The sequence below is a fragment of the Chenopodium album genome, chromosome 3 (assembly GCF_948465745.1).
Source record: "Chenopodium album chromosome 3, dcCheAlbu1.1, whole genome shotgun sequence".
In the NCBI taxonomy this organism is placed as follows: Eukaryota; Viridiplantae; Streptophyta; class Magnoliopsida; order Caryophyllales; family Amaranthaceae; genus Chenopodium; species Chenopodium album.
In genome coordinates, this window is record NC_137836.1 from 83728323 (window position 1) to 83745061 (window position 16739).

Here is a 16739-nt window from a genome sequence, read left to right on the forward strand (position 1 = left end):
AATAATGGATTTTTATTACAGAGTAAATATTTTTTGGATGTTATAATACTAATACTGTATTAAAGATTTTGTCAAAGGTTAAATGTACGTAGACAGAAAATTAATCTCATAATACATCGTCGCATCATCTTTAACCAAGCATAACTAAAATGATCAAGAAATCAAAACTTTAATGGTAAACACATACATAATACATACCACATAGAACTAATTATTTTATACTTGTATCACTCATTAAGCCGTGATATCACCCGGACTAAAACTAATTAAAGCCTTAAAACAATTATGTTGGTATCTTGTCAAAATAAGTGCATCACAATATCGCCTATATGGCTATGTCAACCATAATTTTTTTTTTTTAGTATAGTTTAAAAGATAATAAAATAAAGGTATACATATAATAGCGGTGTCAAAAACTCAATCGGTTGACCTGATCTGACATTCGAGGACCCAAAAGTAACTCAATTACCCAATTTATATTTCGAATTATAAGTGCAAAATGAGTCAGCATGTACATGACTCAACTTCAAACCAGACCTAACCCGACTCTACCAACATATGTTGTACATATATTAATAATTTTTTTTTTTGTTTATTTAGAATAAAATAAATAAATAAATAAAAACCTTGTACAGTAGAAGTATTTATTACTCTGTACTAGCGATATTTATATAGGAGGAGAAAATGAGAGGAAAGACTAGTCCTTGAACACACTGAAGCTGGCGCCTTATTTCTTCTCTCTTCTCTTCATCATCATCTTCTCCTGCTACTCCGCCATTAAAGCTCCCTTTTTCCCACCTTCTTTCTCTCTCCTCCAACCCTAATTTCTTCCCCTTTCTTCTCTCTTCTTCACATTTTTCATCTTCCCCAAATCAATGAAAAAACCCTAAATTTATTTCACCAAATCAAACACCCCCAACAAATTTCTCACCCAGATCAAACCCAAACCAAATCGAATCCATTCGATTCAATCCATTCAAATCCGATTGAAATGAAACCCACTGGAAAACTCTTCACGATCGGATTAATCACCTTCTGGTACTCCTCAAACATCGGCGTAATCCTATTAAACAAGTATTTGTTGAGCAATTATGGATTCAAATACCCAATTTTCCTTACAATGTGTCATATGACAGCTTGTTCTCTCTTCAGTTACATCGCCATTGTTTGGTTGAAGGTTGTTCCGATGCAAACTGTTCGATCTCGTGTTCAATTTGCGAAGATCGCCGCTCTTTCCGCCATCTTCTGCGCCTCCGTCGTTAGCGGTAACATCTCTCTTCGCTATCTCCCTGTCTCCTTCAATCAGGCTGTCGGTGCTACCACCCCCTTTTTCACCGCCATTTTTGCTTATTTGATGACCTTCAAGAGGGAATCTTGGCTCACTTATGTCACTCTTATTCCTGTTGTTACTGGTGTCATCATTGCCAGTGGGGTATGTATCAATCTCTTTCTTAATTTTTTTTTTTTTTTTATATCAGTAATTGATTAATATATGAAGCTGTTGATTTAATTATTTATTTGAAGAAATTTTATATAAATGGGTGATTAATTAATCAATTATCCAGGAATTTTATAAGAATAAGATTATTATATTTGTTGTAATAATTGATAGCTGATTTGTTTCTTGGATTAGTGAGGAATATCCTTTAGATTTTGGATATATTGATTGCTTGACCTTTTATTATTTTTTATATTTATAATGAATTGGATCCATTTGTATATATGATAAATCAGCTGGATTTTCGAATGTCGGTGATTAGGGATTAGTGATTAGTAGGAGACGAGAAACTTTTATGTAGTTGAAATGGGTTTTTAAAAAAATGCATGTAGTTGAAGATGGTGTTTCGATGATCTTTTCCCTCCCCTCAGAAAAGTGGTTATGAAATTGGGAATGGGTCCTTGGCCACCTGTCGGACCAACTCGCAACCAGTTAGTGTCCGGGAGCCACCCGTTCTGTCTTGGCTATTTGTGTTCAATGCTTTTGCGGGGGTAAAACAGTAAAACATCAGCTGCAACGACATTTTTATCCCATCTCTATGGAGTTTTTGTGACGAATCTATATACACGCGGTGTTAATTCTAAGCTGTTGGAAATTGTTGAGGCAGTTTTCGAAAATTTCCAAATTTTTTTACGTGTGTAGATACTCCTATAATGGAAGGAGAAAAATTGATAGGTGGGTTCCCTATATATGAAGATGAAAGCGAGTTTGATAGGAGTTTTAGCTTTCAAAATAATGAAAGTGCTGGCAACCATCGTTTGTTTCTTATAGTGACTGTTATAAAGTGGTACCATGAGGCTGATATAAAGTGGGGACTTTTGAAATTTGAAAATTTTTATGCAAGTTGCATTTTCTTGATGCTGATTTTTTGGTTGCTTATATCGGTAATTTGATGTTTGTCTGTAGGGAGAACCGTTGTTTAATTTGTTTGGATTTATAATGTGCGTTGGAGCAACTGCTGCACGAGCACTTAAGACAGTTCTTCAAGGAATCTTACTGTCCTCCGAAGGGTAAGAATAATTTTCCTGCGAATTCTCGGTTTATTGAGTTATGCTATTCGCATATTAGCGTAGAGGAAGCTGTGCTGATTGATCATCATTGCATTTGACAGGGAGAAGCTCAATTCTATGAATCTTCTCATGTACATGGCTCCTATAGCTGTTCTCTGCCTTATTCCAGCGGCACTATTAATGGAGGAGAATGTAGTTGGGATCACTGTAGCTCTTGCAAGAGAGGATCTCAGCATTGTTTGGTATCTGCTCTTCAATTCTGCACTTGCCTACTTTGTGAATTTGACCAACTTTTTGGTGACCAACCACACAAGTGCATTGACTCTCCAGGTATTCCTGAAACCTATTCTGTTCTACACCGCCAGTGGACTTTTTTTCTACTTATTGCTTTTTTTCAAAAAATTATGTTAATGTTGAGCTGTGCCACATTCATAGACCCGTCTTTTTTGTTCTTCACTTTCACAGACCTTATTTTCTTGCACACACACAGAGACACCCCCCCCCCCCTCTCTCTCTCTCTCTCTCTTATTTTTGGTTGCACATATTCATACTCCCTTTGCTATTAAGAAATATGTGTATATGATAATAAGAAGGAATGGTGCAAATTAAATCTATAGTTTCATAGAATGTCTGAAATGGATTTCTTTATTAAGCCACTAGATCGTGTTAGGGCATTTTGCGTTAATCTCTTATCACATTTAACCCCTTGGTGTGAAGGTGTGTCAGTGTGTGTAATAGAAGCTATGGATTATTAAAGAAACACTCATGATTCATGGTGGAGAATCCATATGTGACATTCTTACACTAAATGGCATACAAGTGTCATTACCATACTTTCATATCATTACATTATACCAATGCAGATTATTATATTTGCACTAACATTTGTAATGCCATGATGGAACTCTGATCTTTGTACATAATTAAAGATTTAATCTTGATTGAAGACAGAAGAGTGATGACCATTTATCTATTGTATATTTGTTTGGTTTGGAATGAAGGTTTGCATGTATATAATTATCAGCCTGGCTGTAGTGTGTAGCCTTGGGTATTACAGAATACTGATCCCTGAGAAGGTACTGCAAAATGTTAATAAATATGAAAGAGAATTTTGTTTAGGTTTGTCACTAAATGTATCATCCGGTGTGATAGTTCACATGATGAAGCTAAAGAACACAACTTATAAAATCAGTATATAATACCATACAACTATCTCCCCTTAATAGGGTTTACAACTTCTGTTGATGATTAATATACTTGCTTCTTCGTCCAGGTTTTGGGAAATGCCAAGGGAGCTGTTGCTGTTGTTATCTCAATTTTGATATTTAGGAACCCTGTATCAGTGACCGGAATGCTTGGTTACTGTCTTACTGTAATAGGGGTTGTTCTCTATAGCGAAGCCAAAAAGCGCAGCAAATAAGACTTCTCACATACTCATCTGTAGTTCATTAGATTTAGCCCAGCCGTGATGCAGTCTTCAATTTCAGATTTTGAGGTGAAAGTTCTGGGACCTTTGCTGGTAACTTCCTAGTCCAGCAACCTGAAGGCCAAAAATGGAACTGTTTTGTTAAGCAGGCTAGCATCAAGAGATCATGACTTCAATTAGAATTTTTTCCATTTTTAGTTACCGTCATTGTAATAATATTTAGTAATTTATTTAGGTAAAAATATTGGATATTCATAGTGACAACACTCTCATAAGTTCAATTTGTTTGGAAATTCATAAACTGTTCAATTATTTATAGAGGAATTATTTTTGTTGTGTAAAGTTGAATTCAAGATGTTGCTTGTTAACACTTCTTTGTTCCATTTTGGCCGCAATGTGCTAATTTTGTTTCTCATGCCAATGTAACCTAACGGTGACCCGGAATTTATTTTGTAATTTTTGGATGAAAAATTTAATGTCATTAAGAAGAAATGGAAAGTTGATACACCTTGCCACCACCTTAAAGCATGCAGAAAGGTGATGGAAGACTTTCGGAAATTCCCGTAAATTAAGGCATTGATTTCCATCAGCTAAAAAGAACATGCACTAGAATTTCTACAAGAAGTTGCATAAAATTAGGTAAGTGAAGCACGAACTTACGTCATTGCAAAGGTAGAAAAATTGAAATTGAACATTGGAATTCGGTGGCTTTTTTTTAAAAAAAAAAAATAAATAAAAAAATAAAAAAACCTTAATGGAGCATGAATTCTACTAGAATGCCCTCTTTCATGAGTTCATGACAAAACTTCAAGCTTTCCCTTAAATGCTAAGAAATTTATAGTTGAACTCGAATCACACGAGAGAAAGATGAAAGGGTATACCGCCAGTCATTGAATACTAGCTTCAAAACTCAAATGAATGAATTTTGACAAATATTGAAGCTTAATTTACCTCTGTTTTATTTCCATCATCTGGCTCTATCATCTAGTAAGTGTTTTATTATGTACAAGAGACTCACAATTACTTGAACTAAATAGTTGTTTTATGAATTGTACAAAACCATTACGAGGATGTTCTATTTGATTGGAACTTTTCCAACCCCCCAAAAAGGTAAATAAAATTGAACAGAAATGGAAAAGCATTGACTAACTAGGATATTAGTCCAAACCAAATTAATCCATGCCAATGACTATGATGTCATCTACTACGTATATATTGTTTTGGGCCATTTTACAATCACGAATAATCAAGTGAACGTTGCCCGTGGAAAAGCATTGACTGACTAGGCTATTAGTTATTAGTCTTATTACTTCACTACTTGTAATTTGTTGACATTCTCGTTGACAAAGTCCATGTTCATGGTACTAATCCACCATCAATGAATTAGTTTCCTTTCATTATCATTTTAGCTTCAACTGATAATATTATGTGGAAAAACACACGAACAATGGACTTTCACACCACTTTTTTTTCATCATGTATATAATTTCAGTGCCATTACCGCATTACCACCAAATGGGTTGTATACTCAGCAATCTAATACTCCGTAGTTCGTACAGATAATAGCAGGAAACTAGGAATAACGGGAGTATTGTAACACATTATAGAGCTTTGAGAAAAAAATTCATTACATACACTACAAATGGAAAAGTAAAACTAGAGATTCCTAAACAGAATTGAGCAACAAGCATTCTAACTGCCTAAATTTGAGAAAGTAATTAACAGCAATGAAGCATAGTAGAAACTTCATAGCTTTAACAAATTCACGCAAGATAATGCATGAGAAATCCTGGTAAAAATCAAACATTAACCTAGATTAAAGACAAGCCTTGCAGCAACAAGCAACAGGTAGAAGACTAAAAATTCTAAATTCATTATTCATTCTCATCTTCTTCAATCTTGGGGGCCAAGTAGAACCGAATGTAACCCATCTCTGCAATCTTGTATTCAACCACAACAGGAAGCTCCGAAGACAAACTGAGTGTGACAGTGTTCGAGAGGGGTGTTGCCTTGGTAAAAGAGTTCATGTACCGCAGTGCAAAGGTCAAATTCACAGGCTCGTTCATCTCTATAACTGTGGCTTCTTCAGGCTGCAATCAAAATAATACCACCATGAGAAAACAGAATGATCAACCAGATCAAAAGCTATCATATTTCAAAGGTCCCAAGTGCTATTTCATCAATTTTATAAGATTATACCTTGTCAACTGTTGTGTTCTGTCTGCAGACAATGTTTGCAGCTCCAATGTCACCTCTTGTGGAAAATTTAACACCTTCTTTTGTCACAGAGATTACAACTGCAGAAATTCACATAATAAGAGGTTCATTATGGGGATTAAAGTGCAGGAACAGGGCAAATTCATGGGAATGAAACAGTACCTGTGTCACCGATACTGCTCAAATCTTTACAAATCCTGGCAAATTCAGCAGACGGCATTCTTACAATGGCATGGTATTCAGCTTCAGGAATTCCAAGGTGCTCGCTGTCAATGTCCATCAGCTTCATCTCAAAATCAGCTATTTTATCCTGGTCTGAAATGATTACAGACAGTGAATAACCAATATCAGCATAACCAAACTTGTTAATGAACAAATTTGACACATTGACAACTACATTTCTGCTATTGGACACCCGATTCATCACTATTTCATTTCTAGAGGAGACTTGAATCCATGGCCACACCCATACAGCAACACAGGCAAATAATACGCTACCTCACACCCGTGCAAATTTTCCATATCTCATAAACCATAAAATATAGGACATGAACGCGATTTCAAAATCATGTTGGTAGGTTAATTGTACATCCTTAAAGGCTGCTTAAGGAGCAGCCAATTTTCCAGCATAAGTCGGTCAACTCAGAGTGTTCACTGACCTCAACATCTAGTAAACAAGACAATATCTTACCTAACTCCTAAATCCTCCCTCCATTAAGAAAGAGTGTTGTTCACAATGATGATGTAATTTAAACTAATAGTCTATCAACTAAATCCAGAAGAAGCGAGTATTTGGAGTCTCAAATGTTACCAAAGTTCACAATTCTTTTAGCCTATGATACTACAAGATTTCAAAAGTTGCTAATAGATCATCATTCCTCCCAAGTTTTACCTCAATTCCATACTAATAAATAACATTTTCCCCCCAATCTAAGAGGATCTTTCAATAATTTCTACCAAGAACTACCTAAATTTACTAGTTGAAACAATATAATACTACAAATCACAAGATTACATGCATCAAGAACACCACAAAATGGCATGCATTATCCTCAATTAATTTCAACATATTCAATCCAAGCATAAACTATTATCTTAGCCCATTAAAACACAAATCCTCGTTAATATAACAACAATTTCCAACAAATCTCCACACATTTCTTACAAATATCTCAAGAATCAAAAACCCAAATCCATTTTCAACATCAAACCGCCAATTAAACCCTAACAAGCGAAATCAAAACCCTAAATAGCGAAAACCAAAATTCCAAAACGAAAAAAGGGGGAAGAGCGAAAAACTTACTGGGGCTTTCAAACATGAAAGTAACAGTATCACTTCCATCATCAGCCTTAATAGTGATAATATCATCATTTCCAGAACACTTAAGCATTTTAGACATGTTAGTAAGATTCATCCCCATCGAGATATTCCTGTCGCACCTATAATGCTCAAAACCCTCAGCTCGTAGCAAAAGTGCGACGAGTGCGACATGGCTTGAATCCATAGCTTGGAGAGAGAAACCAGTCGCTGAACAATCAAAGTTGGCATCAGTCACCAAATCTTTGATCGATTCAATAACCTTCTTCAGAAGACTTCCTTGAACTAATCGTAATTCCAACATTTTAGGGGATTTAGGGTTTGAGGTGAAATTAGGGTTTGAAATGGGAGAAAAAAGGGGGAAAGAGGGAAGAAGAAGAGGAAGTGTCGGGTGGATTCGGATCGGGTTCGGTTCTGGACCCGTGGAACCGAATAAGGAGTATTTATAGGGGTGAGGAAAGAGAGGGTATGATTTGAATTTTGGAAAAAGTAAAAGGGTATTGGCGGGATTTTTGGAAATTTCGTGCTTTTGTTTCCCGCCCAATGAATTGTGTGCTGTGGACGCTAAATTGTCACAATTTTTGAATGGGTTTTTAATGGTTTGGTTTATTTTACAAGAATAACTCAGATTTTCATTACGTTAGTACCAAGGGCCTTTATTGCACCAAACAAGTTACGGGCCTTTATGCGATCGACAAAGTGTTATGATCTTAGGAAGCGTACTTGATATACGAAAGCATCTTATTCATACATTGATCCACCCTCTATCATCATACCTTGAGAAATCTTGAGGTGTGACGGGTGCTTGAATGGTTGAATCATCTCAAGCTTAGAAGGATTGTAATATTCTTTTAAATTAAAGATATATTCCCTCCATGTATTTATTACCTGCTCCATTTTTGTATGTACAGAGCATGTACATAGTTTTATGATAAATTATTGACTTCTATTGTGGGAATTTAAATCAGCTTAAAACATGGATAACCTTCGATTTTTGGACAATTTTCAACCTTGTAGGTTTAGGAAGGGAAAGGTCAAGGTGCTAGCTATGGACCCTACGACACACCAAGAGGTCATTTGGGTGGTTGAAACTATCGGTTTTTCCATTTTGTAGCCGTTAACATACACGCGAGCCTGTTAACTCAAAGCCACCACGAGATTTTACATAACCGGCTAGTGGTTATGTATGGCCCCAGACAACATCATATGACTATAGGATGCTTCCCTTATGCCTTACCCAAGAGTTTTCGACACCGTGTATTGAATAGTAAAATAATAATTGATCCGATTTTGTATTATATGAAACATAATTTCCATTGAAACATAAGAAGTTGAGTTGCTGACCATGTACTCCATGACACATTGACGCCTCAAGATAATATTTGGGCTCTTGGAACCATTCACTTTGCCTTTAATTTATCAATTTATTCGCTTATGAGCACGTCTTCTCTAAATGGCTCTAGGTCACTACAAATCGTTTATATGATCGACTAATGACCTTGTATGGTTATAAAACAACATTATATGACCCTTAGATGCGTCCCTTACATTCCCATGACTTATCAATATCAGTTCTCAAAATTAAATCAATAACCATACAAGGTCATATAATGTTGTAGGAGGGTAAAATGGTCTACTCAAAATTTATCAACCGAAACCCATCCTCCTGATTAACAAAAATCAACCCAAATATTAAGATGCACTCAGCTACAAGCTGCCCCCACATTAACAGTGAACAATTTCCTGTCGTTTTCTCGATTTAATTCTCACGAATAAACAAACATGAAGAGAACCACTAAATATAAAAAAGCAAATTAAGTAGCAACAAAAAGGGGCCAATTTCTCCGATTTCCACATCTCATTCCCAAAAATCTCACTAATCACTATCTCCCAGTTATTAAATTTCAGCAAAAAATTCTGGGTTTTGGTTTTCAGATCATTTTTCTTTGATTTGCAATGCCGGGTCTCGGTTCTCATACCGAGATCTCTTTTGCCGGAACTTTTGTTAGCAGTGCTATTGCTGCTTGCTTTGCTGAGGTAATTCACAAATTCACCATGTTTTTTCCAATATATCCTAAACCTAAGATAAGAATATTCTATGGATATTGTCTATCAATATTCATAAATTTAAACAATGTTGTGGAAATATGGTGTTTAATTTATAGTTAGGTGATTTGAGTAATATTATTTGTTGTTTTCTTGCTTTAATGTTTGATTTATAAGGTTTTAAGTTGTATTAAATGCGACAATTTTTCATATTTTGTGTTTAATGAAGTGAATTAAGGGTGTGATCATGGTTTGGGTTTGGTGTGGATTTTAATAACTTAATAATTTTCTGTTGCTGTGAAATTTAATGCAGAGTATTTCATTTGTGATCTATGTTACTCAAAATTATTAGTGTCGGTTGAAGTTGTTATTTTTGATCTAGAATGAAGGGTCAATTCTCCACACCCCATGTCATGGTGTCGATTATCGAATACGGGTATTAATGTGAAATGAAGAGTTTGAGTAATATAGGATGTGAAATGTGATATTGATTATAGATTAATTTAGCCAACTGGGTGATTGAGAATACGAGATGCTTGGGAGTGTAGGTTTTATTGGGTACCTCTTTATATTTTTCTGTTTCTTGACTGCTTGAGCTAATTTAATCTGTCTGTGATTGTCGTTCATTCAAAATCAGAATGCTTGAATTTGGGTTGTAAGGGAGTAATGTAACCAAAACATGTTGCATTCTTTGTGAAATGTGTTAGTTATAGAAAAACAAAATCAAATGAAATCATTCTATGTCGAACATTAGCACATGGGGGCCCTCCACACACACCATTGTAACAATGCCTCTATCGAGACTTCTACCTAAGCGAGTATCTGGAATGAGGGGTGGGCTGGTATTAAGATGTGTTACCCTTGCAATTGAAAGAAATTGTTTCTTTTTTGACACTTGAACTGAATAACCCTAACCATATTCAAGGCATACTGAGATGGTATGCTGAGTTTTCTACTAATTTTGCATTTTTGGTGTGATTGGACTAATCTGCAGTTTTGTACGTTGCCATTAGACACTGCTAAAGTGAGGCTTCAGCTCCAGAGGAAAGCTTCTTCAACTGATGGAGCTGTTTCAGCCAGATATAAAGGCATGTTGGGAACTATAGCAACTATTGCAGGGGAAGAGGGTTTACCTGCTCTCTGGAAGGGTATTGTGCCAGGCTTGCATCGCCAATGTCTCTACGGAGGCTTGAGGATTGGCCTGTATGAACCTGTGAGTTTGAGATATATTTTCTTATATGTCATGTTCTTTACCTTTATCTATCATAATATTGATGCATCTTTTCATCCTCCCACCTTGCAGTTCAAGATGTTTATTATTGGATCTTATCTCTTTGGAGATTTCCCTCTAATCCAAAATATACTAGCTGCTCTCTTAACTGGTCAGTTATTTATCCAGTCATCCAAGCTTCTAAAACCGCCTTTTAATTCTGTTCAAAAAATTATAAATGAATCTTTGCTAAACTAATGATATTTTCATTTTCTAACCATCTAGCTGGTAATTTATCTTTTGAACAGGTGCAATTGCAATAATTATTGCCAATCCAACTGATCTTGTTAAAATTCGACTTCAGGCTGAAGGAAAATTGCCACCTGGAGTGCCTAGGCGTTATTCAGGAGCCATGGATGCTTATAGTTCCATAATAAGACAGGTAATTCCCTGAGAGAGATTACTTCTCATATTTGTTTTGGACTCCTGAATCCTGATTAATGAATCTTATGCTACTAGGAAGGGCTTTTGGCGCTATGGACTGGGCTTGGACCCAACATTGCCAGAAATGCAATCATAAATGCTGCTGAACTAGCCAGTTATGATCAAGTGAAACTGGTAAGTTCACATTGTCATCTTATATTTCACAACTTGAGGTTTCTTCTCATGTCCTGTTCTCTTATAGTTTTATGCATATGCAGACTATATTGGCGATCCCAGGATTCACAGATAATGCACTTACTCACATCCTGGCTGGTTTAGGTGCAGGGTTTTTTGCAGTCTGCATTGGATCTCCCGTGGATGTGGTGAGCTTTCTTTGCGCCTGCATTAAGTAAAGTTTTCTTATTGAAATGATACTATTTTGAGATTTTAGTCGGGCTCTGATTATTTCTTCTAATTGACGAACTAATTAGATGGTAAGTGTTACACACCTACACTATAAATTATGATAGTCCCGAACTCCCGACTGTAATTACAAATGTAAAACTAGTTCTACAAAATATGTGCCAAAGTGATTGTGGGAGCACACCCAAGTATAATAGAGTTACAGAACAGTAGTAGTCAAATTACATAATTTGTGCAGCAAAGTAAATCCATTCAAAAAATTGTCCCTTTTTTTATTAAACATCATGGTGTAAATGATATTACTCATATGAATTTCACATCATTTGATAATATGCATCTTTGAGATACATAAAAACTTACTGCATTCTATGGTTAAAGTTCTATTTAGATATTATGATGACTTAACATACCTTATGGCCTAGTCACTCTATATCAGCATGGATTGTCTGCTTTTCTTATTTAAAGGTTGTTTCCAGGTAAAATCTAGAATGATGGGAGATTCAACATACAGAAGCGCGGTTGATTGTTTTATCAAGACACTGAAAACTGAGGTACATAGTACTCTTTGAATTTCCAGGGGAAAAAAAAACTTTATGGTAACAAGTTTTTTGGTTTGATTTTCCTCTTCATTATTAGTTATGTTGTTTCTGCAATATGGCTCTGTAGCAACATCTTCATTTAGTTGTGACTCATCTGGTATTTACAGTCTTAATTTATTATTATGCAGGGACCAATTGCATTTTATAAAGGATTCCTCCCAAATTTTGGCAGATTAGGGTCATGGAATGTGATCATGTTTTTGACATTGGAACAAGTAAGACTATCTTTTAGTGCCTGTTTTATGTATTTGCTTCATTTGTTCGAGTTATGATCAATTGCACTTGCCTTTTCTTTTATTCAGTTCTGGTCTATTCTCTATTTCTCTAGATTTCTCACCCCCGTTTCTTTATTATGACAATGAATTCTTCTATTTTGAACACTGGTCTGTCTGCTTATTTGCTTCTTGTTGTAGCTATTATTATGCAAAACTTATGCAGATACCTCCCCTAGATTCTAAAAGCAAAATACTTTGAAAGCTATTTTTTGGTACTTTTTTGCAAGTAAAACTACAAAGTTAATGTGGAGTGTGCACTTGGTATGCTTTGGTAGTAATTTATCACTCTTTCTTATGTCTATCTTTCCTCCATGGTCGTACCCTACAGCATCACACCTACTGGAGTATTCTTATACTGTAGGAAATTCCATTTTGATGAAATTGCCATTTTTCAAGCTATTGATCTTTATTTGGATCTTAAATCCTTATCCTTAAAGCAATTTTGACAAAGTCACTATTAATCCTACTGGGTCTGTTATGCATGTGATCGTTTTTTTTTAATAAGTTACTTACATGGATAGGTGTAGGGGGAAGTGGGAGTAACTCAGCATGTATCCATCCTGAAAGTTGCATATTTGAAATCTATGTTAATGAATTGCTTAAATTTGCATGAGTTAGTCGAAGAACGTAGAAAATAGGTTTTGTAGTATGCTTTGTTGTCAAATAAGTTCAGACTTCCAGTCACACAAATACGCCTCAGCTTGGTATTGTCTGATTTATAAAAGAGTTTAAAATAGCATCAGAGTGAAACCTTATGACCTTTAAAGTTGCCCTGAGGAGTTACTTTCTTACCATTTTGCATTTCTGTGTGATACAGGTCAAGAAGATTTTGCGGGGGTAGGTGACTAAGCGTAGTACTACCTCCATCTTTTCATCATCAACACAGCCATGCCAAGAAATGCAAAATATTACCTCAATGAGTTTTTCAGCTACCTCCTTGATTTTCCAGGGAGATTGTTAGCATATATACAGCTGCTCGCGAGAAGTTAGGAAGGAACAAGTTGAATTTGCATTAGTATATGCATTATGGCATTGTGCTGACAGTAGTCCCATTAATGTAGTGCTACTTGTAATTTTGCAGCTTATAGTTATAATTTACACCAAATTCTTTTGTTATGCTCTACGTATTTGTATAACATACCTCACTTGCCATTTGTGTTGCTATTGATATTTCAAGGAATTGTTCATTACAAAATCCTGTTCTTGGTTCTTCAAAAGCACTTTATGCATAACAATTTATGTATGTGAGCATTTATGAAAACTCGTTTTGATACAAGTACATTGGAACTATTTGTCTTGAATAAGACCCAGTTTAGACTTAGAAACGGATTACCTCTTAATAACAAGTCGCCCTTTAATGAATAGAGAAGTCACCTATTGTTACGACAACACTGGTTTCATACTTTCATACAAGTTTCTTTGAATAGAGAAAAACTAAATTTTGGCAGAAAATCAGCTCTTTTTTCTTCTGATAAACCAAAATTCCACTCAGTAACAGCTGAAAAAAATAAACAGGATTCCTTCAGAATCAGTCCTCTACCATATTTTACAGGCTAACTAATCTATAGTTACAACACACATCCCTAATCCCATCAACGACTTCACTTCTTGGGCACAAGATAAACCCGCGCTTTAACCACAGAACCATTGCCCAATTTAAATCCAGGGCTTACTGGGAACCCGACAACCTGACCTGGCGGGACTTTTCCTCCAGGATACCTCACAACGCTCTCCATGTAAGCCGGGTGAAATTCAGCCCCTCGACTTGCCTCAAAGTGGCTTGGAGGCGGGTCAAGTGAAAATGCAAGCAAATGGAGCAACCAAACTGCCTTGGCTAACCCAAGGAACTCAGTGTAAAAAGGGGTTCTTGGATGGGTTCCATTCAGAAGCTGGTTCCTGAGGTCCAAATTGGCAAATAGGGATTCTTCCATCTTGGGATGGACTATATCTTGGTACTTCTTACTACAAAAAACCCCAAACGGAGAACTGGGCAAGATACCAAGCAGCTCAGAAGGGTCCATTGCTTTCATATCTCGAAACTTGGAGAAGCATTCAGTCCGGAACTGGGAAGGGTTTAGAAGAGAGAAAAGGGTGCCGTCCATGTAGAAAGTTTCATGATCAAAGCCTTGGAAGATCTTGCGGAGGACATAGGATTCAAGGGCATATTTAGTTTGATGTTGATGAGGGTTTGTACTTGTAATGGCGGTTGATCCAGTGGTGGAGATAGCAGCTTCAATGGATCGGACAGCAGCTGAGAGGTCCCAGTGAGCAGAGCGCATGAGCGACAGAAGGTAAGACGTGAAAGATTTCGAGGAATCTCTCACTTGCTTCATTGTCACTTCAAACATGTCCGGTGTAGGTGAAGTTGGAACTGCATATGCAACAAAAATGAAAGAACGTAAATAACTCTGAAAATCCCTTTCAGAAAAACACTTATTTGTGGGAGCTACATTATGCAATCAATTATGGAAATCAAACTTAAAAAAAAAGAAAAGATAAAGTTGGTCTTATTGGGCTTTCTTGCTTTCACTTTTGATCATTAAAATTGAGATTGGACCTTTTCTACAATTTTTCTATCACAAGTAATTTTAGAATACAAACATACTTGGTACCTCGTATGAGATTCGATCAAATAATCCAATTTCGGAGATTGTTCAATGGGTTCCTCTTGTTAAATCATCGTACAGAGGTAACTGATGGTTGAGGCCCAGGAATATGTTTTATACTCTATCACTCCCCCTCACACGAGTACCCAGCGCGTAATATTCCACTTGAAAGTGGGGGTGGATGAGATTCGAACCCGTGACCTTTGTGTCACGCTGACTCTGATACCATGTTAGAGAACCAACTCAACCAAAAGCTTAAACTGATGGTTGAGGTCCAGGAATATGTTTTATACTCTATCAACCTTTACCCCACGCCAAAAATTCATTAGATAATCAAGTTAACTTACTAATTTGTGATTGTCACACTCATATATAAATAATCCCCAACCATTATGTAATGATACATTAATTGATTAAACTAAATGATCATGAAGGGTCACCTATGTACCAACCAAAGGTTATCACTTTTTTTTTCAACAAGTATAATCAATGAAGGGTTATACCTAAGTACCTAACATAATTTCAGTTCCGTAAAAATAAGTTCAACCAACGTGACAAAAACGTTGCAATTAAATAGAAACGAAGGAAGTACATTACCTTGATGTTGTAGAATGAAATTACCACCACCTTTCTTTCTACTAGACAAATTAGAAGACCTCCCATTTTTTTTACCATTACCACTTCCATTACTCACAACAACACTCAAACAACTCAACTTTTGTCTCAACTCGTCCAACTCCACCTCTTTTGCTTTCACCTCCTTGTTCAACTCCGCCATCGCCGCCTCATACGGCGCCACAACTTCACTCACCGTCTCCGCCGCTCTCGCAACCACATTCCTTTTATCTCCGCCTCTTTTAAACCTCTCTCTCAACACCCCCATTCGCCGGAGCTCCGCCACCACCTCCGCATCCGCCACCCTCATTTTCTCCGGGTCCCACGGAGAATGCGCCTCTTGTAGCTTCGCATACGCCTTTTTCATCGAAGAAATCGAGTCAAATACTTGCCCCATAATCATCCAAACATCATTTTCTCTCTCCTCTCTTCCCCAAATTGCAGCATTATTGAACCTTTTACTCTGTAATTCTTCCTCTGTTTCTCTTGCATCTTCAAAGATTTCCCCGCTTTCTTCTTCTTCATCAGAAGAAGAGGAATTGTTGTTATTGTTGTAGCATTGTTCATCTTCATCGTCGTAGATTTCTGGGTTTGAGAGCTTTGATTTTAATTGGTTTTTTGAGGGGTGTGAGAATCGATCTGGGGTCATATCAACTTGGTTATGAAATCTGTTGCTTCCTAAAGGGTGGAGTAAACAAGAAGCTGTTACTCTTTGGATCAGATCAGAGAAATTGGTCACCTTCTTTGCCATTTTTAGAAAGAGAAAGAGCAGAAGCAAGAGGAGAGAGAAAACGAAGGAGAGTTAATGGGTGTGCAGAGTAGAGGGTGGACTGAACTAGTGAAGTGGGGATGTTGCGGGTTTCGAGGAGTATAAAAAAAATGTTTACTACGGAATTGTTACAGATAATACAATACGAGTTTAAAATAGATATATATTATTCCCTCCATTTTTTAATACTTGTTCTATTTCTCCGTACGCGGAGTTTAGGAGAAATTGACGAAAGTATTAAAATATGGAGATAGTGGGGTTAGTGAAAGGTAAATTTGAGGAGAGAAAATCTAAAAGTGATAAA

General features: G+C 36.4%; 4 protein-coding genes across 5 annotated transcripts; 2 read left to right on the forward strand and 2 right to left on the reverse strand.

Moving 5' to 3' along the window:
• Window positions 1–672: 672 nt before the first annotated feature.
• Window positions 673–4276, forward strand: LOC145624610 (putative sugar phosphate/phosphate translocator At3g11320). Its single transcript, XM_081677670.1, has 4 exons — window positions 673–1432; window positions 2405–2508; window positions 2610–2838; window positions 3782–4276. Exons 1-4 carry the CDS (start codon window positions 992–994, stop codon window positions 3926–3928), a joined length of 921 nt encoding a protein of 306 aa, XP_081533796.1. The 5' UTR covers window positions 673–991; the 3' UTR covers window positions 3929–4276.
• Window positions 4277–5514: 1238 nt separating this feature from the next.
• Window positions 5515–7879, reverse strand: LOC145620609 (DNA sliding clamp PCNA). The gene is made up of 4 exons (XM_081675311.1): window positions 7455–7879; window positions 6314–6466; window positions 6134–6231; window positions 5515–6024 (listed from the first exon to the last, which is right to left on the reverse strand). Exons 1-4 carry the CDS (start codon window positions 7771–7773, stop codon window positions 5809–5811), a joined length of 786 nt encoding a protein of 261 aa, XP_081531437.1. The 5' UTR covers window positions 7774–7879; the 3' UTR covers window positions 5515–5808.
• A 1333-nt stretch (window positions 7880–9212) lies between these two features.
• Window positions 9213–13640, forward strand: LOC145624612 (mitochondrial uncoupling protein 2-like). Of its 2 annotated transcripts, none has more exons than XM_081677672.1 (9): window positions 9213–9506; window positions 10510–10728; window positions 10819–10897; window positions 11034–11167; window positions 11245–11343; window positions 11427–11531; window positions 12048–12122; window positions 12299–12385; window positions 13263–13640. In XM_081677672.1, exons 1-9 carry the CDS (start codon window positions 9426–9428, stop codon window positions 13284–13286), a joined length of 903 nt encoding a protein of 300 aa, XP_081533798.1. In that variant the 5' UTR covers window positions 9213–9425; the 3' UTR covers window positions 13287–13640. The 2 variants fall into 2 exon arrangements, with proteins under 2 accessions (XP_081533798.1, XP_081533799.1); XM_081677673.1 differs by having other exon boundaries at window positions 9215–9506; window positions 10529–10728.
• A 190-nt stretch (window positions 13641–13830) lies between these two features.
• Window positions 13831–16539, reverse strand: LOC145624611 (protein GRAVITROPIC IN THE LIGHT 1-like). The gene is made up of 2 exons (XM_081677671.1): window positions 15649–16539; window positions 13831–14816 (listed from the first exon to the last, which is right to left on the reverse strand). The coding sequence occupies exons 1-2, from the start codon at window positions 16415–16417 to the stop codon at window positions 14047–14049; spliced, it is 1539 nt and encodes a 512-aa protein (XP_081533797.1). The 5' UTR covers window positions 16418–16539; the 3' UTR covers window positions 13831–14046.
• Between the last annotated feature and the right edge of the window lie 200 nt (window positions 16540–16739).